Source organism: Quercus suber, unplaced genomic scaffold (assembly GCF_002906115.3).
Source record: "Quercus suber isolate HL8 unplaced genomic scaffold, Cork oak 2.0 scaffold_683, whole genome shotgun sequence".
NCBI lineage: Eukaryota > Viridiplantae > Streptophyta > Magnoliopsida > Fagales > Fagaceae > Quercus > Quercus suber.
In genome coordinates, this window is record NW_027070124.1 from 100,644 (window position 1) to 108,005 (window position 7,362).

The window sequence follows — 7,362 nt, forward strand, 5'->3', positions numbered from 1 at the left end:
GAGCTAAAAGAAGATGCTTGACGTGACATGTACTCGAGCAAACTCATGGATGAGGAACAAGTGGACGATGGAGATGAGGAGAAGGGTGGCTATATAAAGGAAGGAGGCTCCTAACGAAAAGGGGAGCAAAAAAGAAGAACAAAAAAAAGAAAGAGAGAACTTGACTGTAACCCTAAAACCTTTGTTCATCAGATAAACAATAGTATAGCTCTTCGGATTTTCAGATTTTACGTGTAAATTCATGTTGGCTTGTGTTTGAAAATTGTGATTCATTGTTGTCAATCCAATACTTAACCTAGCTCTTTCACCCATACTCTACAAATTTATTGTTTTGGGCTTGGGCCACAAATCCTAACCATACAATTACCATAATATCTCATAAGTTGATTAAATTTTTTAATAAGTACAAAATTAATGATTTAATCCAAAACCATGTTGTATGTGTTATCATAAGTAATAGAATATAAATAAATAAATAAAATACGAAAAATACTAATGAAAGTGCAATTCATTGGAAGTTATGTGATGCTACCCAGTGAATATTATGATGTTATCATGGTTTATGAGATACAAATTAATTTGCACTAGTTTTGAGAGAGTTTATATAAATTGTACAAATGGTTGTGGAAAGTGAAAAATAAAAAATAAAAAATAAAAATCTTTTAATGAATGGTCAAATAATTGATAATTAATAAGTAAAAATAAATAAATAAAAAGAGGAATGAAGTCGAATATGAATCCACAAAAAAATAGAATCTAAGAGATACTAAAAATATAATGAGTGAGAGGTGAAGGCAACATATATGTATAATCTTCATATAAAAATATATTAATTTATTAGCTTTTAAAGTGTCTTTGTATCTTACTATGCAAGACACAAAAACACAAAAAAGAAATCTATTTTTTGCATGACTCCTATTTAAAATGGTAAGTTCTAAAATCGATGAACCGATATAAAAATGAACCTAAAAATAAAGTGTAAAATACTTATCAACCATTTCTTTAATTACTATTTTAATTACCGGTTATAGATAAAGAAGTTTTCAACCACTTCTGTATCCTGTATGCAATGAGCCCAGACTCAAAAGTATTATTCTATAATATGGCTGAAGAACAGCTTATTTATAGTACAATCAACATTCAACATTGCCTCCCAAATAAAAATAAAATAAAAAGAAGAAGAAATGAAGCCGAAACTACATTCTTTGTATTTTGTCTTCTTTTGTAAAAACAATTTATATTTGAGTCATATGAGTTATGACAGTCATTCTAATTGACGTAACAATTCCCTTCTCCCACTCACCTTAAATTTTTTGTTCTAAAAAAAATATTTAATTAAAATAAAAATAAAAACTACAAAGAATTGCGGAGAAGCAATCAAGTTTGAAGGACTAAAATAACCTATAGGACCCCAGGACAAGCCCTTAATGGAGTTTGCAGCTGTTCTAGCCTTGCTACATCAACAAATCTTCCACTCCCTCAACTGAGTCTCTACTTTTTATGAATGGCCACCAGAGAATTCCAAAACATCAGAAACCAATTGCCCATTTTAAAAGGGGACAATGGAGTAAGGAAAATAGACCATTTCAACACCTTCTGATGAGATTAGCAACATTTTTGCCAATCTCTTCTTTCGTTTGTTCTGAAACCGGAACATCTCCAATGTACATGTCAAAAAATGCCCCTGCAAAGACGCATATCAAAGTTGTAACCCTGCGTCATTAAAACTCATTCTTTAAAAAAAAAAAAAAAATTAAAAAAAAGTAAAGATAATTAATGCAGTGTCCTAGGGAAAACACCACTGCATGGACAGATTTACATGTCTAAATGTTCCACAATTGAAACCGAAAAAAGAGAAATTAATGAGGAGAATTCACTTACTACACAAATCCTTGCTATGGACTGCTCCAATCTGATTACCTCCAACTGAAAAATAAACATATGAAATTCGAAGTCAAAAACAGAGAAAGTTTGTTAAATCACTCATAGACCTCATCCACTATGACTTTGAAGTAGTGCATTAGCAGCACAATAAAACACTGAACAACTCAAAGGGTGCATCAAGGAAAAATAAAATAAAGAAGGCAATGGAAAAGCAATGAAAGATGGGGGGAAGGGGAACCGATGTATCATTTCTTTCCTTCTTCAATTTTCTTATTAATAATTACACACGCACCCAATAGTTTTAAAACCCACGACCTCACACTCTACCTATCTCTACTTTCTAATTTCCCTCATGCTTAAGATTCTTAAATGGAAGTCGTCACAATGATGAGCCCTCCATGAAATATGTACATCTATGGCATCAAAAATGTAGTGTATATAATCTTTCTAACCAGAAACTACTCACTTTCAGTAATTAGTTGTCCATCAGATGTTTGTCGAAAATCAATTGTCGTTCCCTGAAATGTTCCAGTAAATTTAAGATTAACACCGTCATACCAATTACCAAAGAGACACAAAGATCAGTAGGATATTACCACAGGTATTTGGATATCCTGTTTGAAGTATGATCCAAATGTTTTTATGCAATGGTAATCAGTGTCTGGGTTTGTCTGATTTGGAAAAAAAAAAAAAATTGTTAAGAGAGCAATACCGTTGAGTTCAAAAATGGAATTTCACAGTTGGGATAATTACCTTCACCAAACGGGCTCGAAGGGATTTCTCGAAAGCACTGCAAAAAATGTGATTGAAACAAAAAAAATGAGAAACATAAAATTTGAATTACATCATCAGTTGCCACCATTTATTAATACTCCCACTAAAAAATATAAAATATACCCAAAAAAAAAAAATCTGTCAAGACTCAAGAGGCAGAGCTAAGCAATGAAAAACCTGACTCAGTTGAATCTAAGTCTGGTTGTAAATGAAAAAAAGAAAAACTAGCATCATCAAAGTTAGGCATCAGAGGAACTAGGGGAACATATAAAAATTTTGAACTGACAAGCCTACTTCCCGAATACCTAAATCCAACCAATACCACAACTGCTTAAACCAAGCTAACAATTGGTGAAAGACATTACATAGGTCAAGGTCACTCCAACACCATGTTTGAAAACAAAAACATGCAAATCTACAAAGGTTATGTTCAGAAATGGATATTGAACTTACTCTTTCACAGTATTGATTTTCATCCCATTGCAATTGACCACAAGCCTAACAGTCATATTAATATCCTCCCTGCACCCACCATGGAAAAGGCTTTCATCCAACTTAGAAAACAGAAGCAAAGCTATGAAATTGAATTAAAATACTTGTCATGGCATTTATTCAGTTCATCCATGACCATTGCTCAATACCTGAGAAGATCCTGATAAAAATCATGGCATTTGTTCAGTTCATCCACTGAAATCGAAGCATACTTTGGACCCAATTTCTCACAGACAGAGTAAGGGTGAATATCTATAAGAAAGCATCAGGAAAGAGTATGTCAGTGAATGGAAATATGTTGCAGACTTAAATTATGTAACTCAAACATCAAGTGAAATTTAAAAAACACTTACAAAAACCAAATGCATAAATCTTAAGAGATTTGATTTTGATGATTTTCATAGTTCTTGATCCAGTACCAACAAGAACCTGAAATAAACATAGAAGCAGTTCACATCTAAAACATTTGATATGGGGGGAAGAGGACCCTTAGACAAAGAATTTAGGAAAATAGCACAGAAAGACCAATAACATTTATGAAGGGCTCACTACAAGAAGTCACACATGTATCCAGAATTTCGTAGGTATTATAAAACTTTGATTAAAATTAAAAAGAAGGTTGTTTATAAATTATAATTTTCCAAGCTCCAGTCACCACAAAGTCCAGTATGGTACATGGTAATAAAAACTGTAAACTATACATTATGAAATCTCTAGTAAGGATTCTAAGCAAATTGTAAGCATCTTGATTAAATCCACTGCCTCCACCCTCAAGGCAAAATCTCAATCTCGGTATCACAAGTCATCCAGGACCAACTGCCTGCTTATGATTTCAGAATAGGTCTATAAAACATGCTATGAATAACAAATAACACCAGTAAACATGTTCGATGTAAACGAAGCACCTAAAATAATAAGTAGCCAAATTGATACAAGATTTACAAATTAAGGTCCATAATTAATACTTGGTGTAGAATAATTTGACTGAGACTAAAAAGATCAAGCACCCATTTGAATTTTAATAAATATTTACCTCTGAACTTAAACTGGAATTTTTCTCTCCAGTTAAAATGTTGTCCAAAATCATAGGAAACTCGATGCCAGTTCTGGGTTCAACTGCATGTCTTGTCAAGTTCAAGTCAGGAAAAGACAGATCCATGCACCTTTGATTCTCAACCTTACAAAGCCTTTGGTCAATGCCTCCATGCACTTGTAAATCAGTACTCTCCATTGGAACTGCTAGCACCTCTGAAGATCTGGTGCAATCAACATAGAAACAAGTTTTTCTATGGTTAAACTAACGCCAACAACAGACCAACCAAAAAACAAGAGAGTAAGTGCAAAACAGCCTACTTAGTGAAATGGCTACTCACAAGTTATTGAACGGAGGTACAAAGGCAGCAGCTAATGAGAGCAAAGGATAGGATTGAATCCTTTTAGCTTCTTGGAACAGGAGCTTCATCATGAAACTTGAAATCTTACCAAAAATCACTGGGGTCCCAGATTTTCCTTTTGATCTGAATCTGAAGTGATATCCAGCAAGATTATGTCTACTAGAAGTAACGTTCTTAACATGTGTACAGTTACTGGGTTCGGAACCATGCATTCTACCGGCTATGTCCCGAGCAATATTTGAAGTGGATGTACTAGAGCACCAAAAAAGTAAAGCACCAGCTAACTTTGACATAAAACTAAATGCTTCTTGGAGAGCTAAACTTCCGGGGACATACAAGTTTTGAGATTGGTGTATAGAATTATCCACAAACAAACTTATCTGAGAAAATAAATGACCCCCAAAATTGTGCAATACAATGGGCTCAATTGGAAAGATGTCTGGAGAGCCTCTATCAAGATCAATGAAGAACAACCAAGTATTCTTCATATTTTTTCACGTCTGTCTAATATCTGAAATGGGAACTTCAAAGTCCTGAACAGAAAAGTTGTAAGATTAGAATCACCAAAGATATAAACAGCCGCATAAGATTTCGTCAGAATGACAAAATGTTATATATGAACACTAATAAAAGATTCAATGGGCAGCTCAGAAAAATTCGTACATAACAACAATTTAATGCAAAACATTTGGGGGTGCAGTTGTTCAGATTTCCAAAATCTCACTGTTCCAGTCAAATTTAAATTTCACAAAAATGCAACTAAACTGTAAATATTAAAACTGGGTACTTCAATTCCCATTTCAAGGCCCCAATTCCATTCAACCAAAAAATCAAAACAAAACAAGTGTCATCATGGCAACCAGCTAATCAATGAATGAGGAGGAGATGATTAATATAAAGGGTTAAAGGGTTTTGCACTACATGTAATATAACTTCATGAGATCAAAACCCATTATGGAAATTTGGATTGCTATCGAAAAAACATCTTGCAAAGACTCCAAATTCAAAAAAAAAAATTAAGAATAATCTGTCTACAGCTATGTAATTAAATCAACAAATTTCAAAAAATCTTGATCATCACAATTCTCATTAGATTCTCAAAGAACAAACTGAGATATTCCAAATAACAAAATGAAACAAATTCACCATGTTCTACAATCAACCAGAGCTCAAATGCAACCTTAAATTTTCGAACCAACTTTTTAAAAGACAAACCCAAAAAAGAAAAAGGAGAAGTACAGACAAGAAAAATCAAAAGAGAACATAAAATTTAAGGCTTTATATGTTCATTTAGAAGAACATAAAAGTATGTTAAAAATGCCTTTCTTATCAAACTATTCTCTTTTCTATTCCATTATACCCTTTTTTATTTCTCTCAAGAACAAAACAGAGAACAAAGAAAACCAACCTGAAACCCAACCAAGAAGAAAGCTTTAACTACGAGTAAGAAACCGAGAGGATCAAAGGCACTTTGGTTAAACTTTCTTCTATTGCATTTCAAAAGGTTTAAAGGAAAAAATTTTGTGATTTTTTATACAAAAAAACAGAGAAAAGGAAAGAGAGAAAGAAAGAGAGAAACTCAGAAAAGGAATATGCTTTGTTGGTACGAAAGGGCAAAGAGGAACACGTAAAAGAGTTGATTCAAAGGTAGGCAGTAGGCTGCTGTTGGGGAACAAATTTGGAAAATTAAGCTAAAAATGAAAATAAAGGTCAATTGGTTTTTCTTTTCTTTTTTTTTACCTTATAATAATTAATATATTCAGTTTTTTTTTTTTTTGGCCAAAAATAAATTATGACAAAATAACTATAAAATTTATTGTAATCTTATATACTCAATGTTTTTATATTAGAGGTGAATTTTAACAAATTTACCGTCGAATTACATCTTCTTCTTATACCTTCCATGCTTGCAAAAATTTTAGAAAATTAAAGATCAATTATTATGTCATCAATAAATTATTTAAATCATAAGTTTTTGTATTTTAAAATTATGCATAAAATATAAAATTATCGATCATATAGTAAATAATATTTTATTGACACAAAATTTGACAAAGAAAGGAAAAGTATATGAAAAAATAAAGTGAAAAGGTGTAGGAAGACTTACAGAAAAAAGAAAAACTCTCCCCGGATAGGCTCTTGATATTTGTAAAGGCACAAGTGAGTTGGGTAAGTTTGCAGATTCAGTGTATGATGCTTAAGTGAAATGAATGCTAAAGTGAGGTGAGTGATTGATTTGAGTGGTGTTTATATAAAAGAAGGAGTTACAAGCAGGAAAATTCCCGCTAAGTTCCTAGCAAAATCTTCAGTCGTTGGATCCGTATCGCACCGTAGAACGTAGGGGGTAGAAAGCCGTAAAAAATTAATAAAGGTACATCTCGTATGACGAAGCATCAGGAGTGTGCCTTAGGCAATTAAAAAGGCATCTACGTAATCAGAGGTGATGTGTAATGAGCACGGAGTAAGTATAGAGACATTGAAATCCTCCTTTCTTCCTGAAAGGCCAGAAAGAAGAATCTCGAGGGCTATTGTAGGGGTATTAGGTCCAGGAGCTCATTATCTATGAATATATTGGGTCTGGGGCCCAATTCGAGGACGTGAAGTCATCCAAGGAGGAGTAAACATTGTCAGGGGAATTCGTGTTAGTAAATGCAGAGCTTCGAAGGGGTGGTCTGCCATTCAGGGGAACGTTCCAAGAAATTCTGTTGATACAGATAAGCATTACAGAAATGTAGGATAAGGGGGAGTCCTAAAATATCTAATTAGAAAGCTGCTACCACTGCATTAAATGCTCTGTAACTAACTTTTTGGCTGCATG

General features: G+C 33.2%; 1 protein-coding gene across 3 annotated transcripts; it reads right to left on the minus strand.

Moving 5' to 3' along the window:
- Positions 1-1,185: 1,185 nt before the first annotated feature.
- On the minus strand, positions 1,186-6,164 carry LOC136061088 (fatty-acid-binding protein 2-like). Of its 3 annotated transcripts, none has more exons than XM_065766130.1 (11): positions 5,953-6,163; positions 4,524-5,077; positions 4,184-4,406; positions 3,504-3,579; positions 3,300-3,402; positions 3,112-3,180; positions 2,638-2,674; positions 2,484-2,555; positions 2,351-2,402; positions 1,882-1,926; positions 1,186-1,684 (listed from the first exon to the last, which is right to left on the minus strand). In XM_065766130.1, the coding sequence occupies exons 2-11, from the start codon at positions 5,030-5,032 to the stop codon at positions 1,587-1,589; spliced, it is 1,284 nt and encodes a 427-aa protein (XP_065622202.1). In that variant the 5' UTR covers positions 5,033-5,077; positions 5,953-6,163; the 3' UTR covers positions 1,186-1,586. The 3 variants fall into 3 exon arrangements, with proteins under 3 accessions (XP_065622202.1, XP_065622201.1, XP_065622203.1); XM_065766129.1 differs by having other exon boundaries at positions 2,481-2,555; positions 5,953-6,162; XM_065766131.1 differs by having other exon boundaries at positions 1,510-1,713; positions 2,481-2,555; positions 5,953-6,164.
- Positions 6,165-7,362: the final 1,198 nt, after the last annotated feature.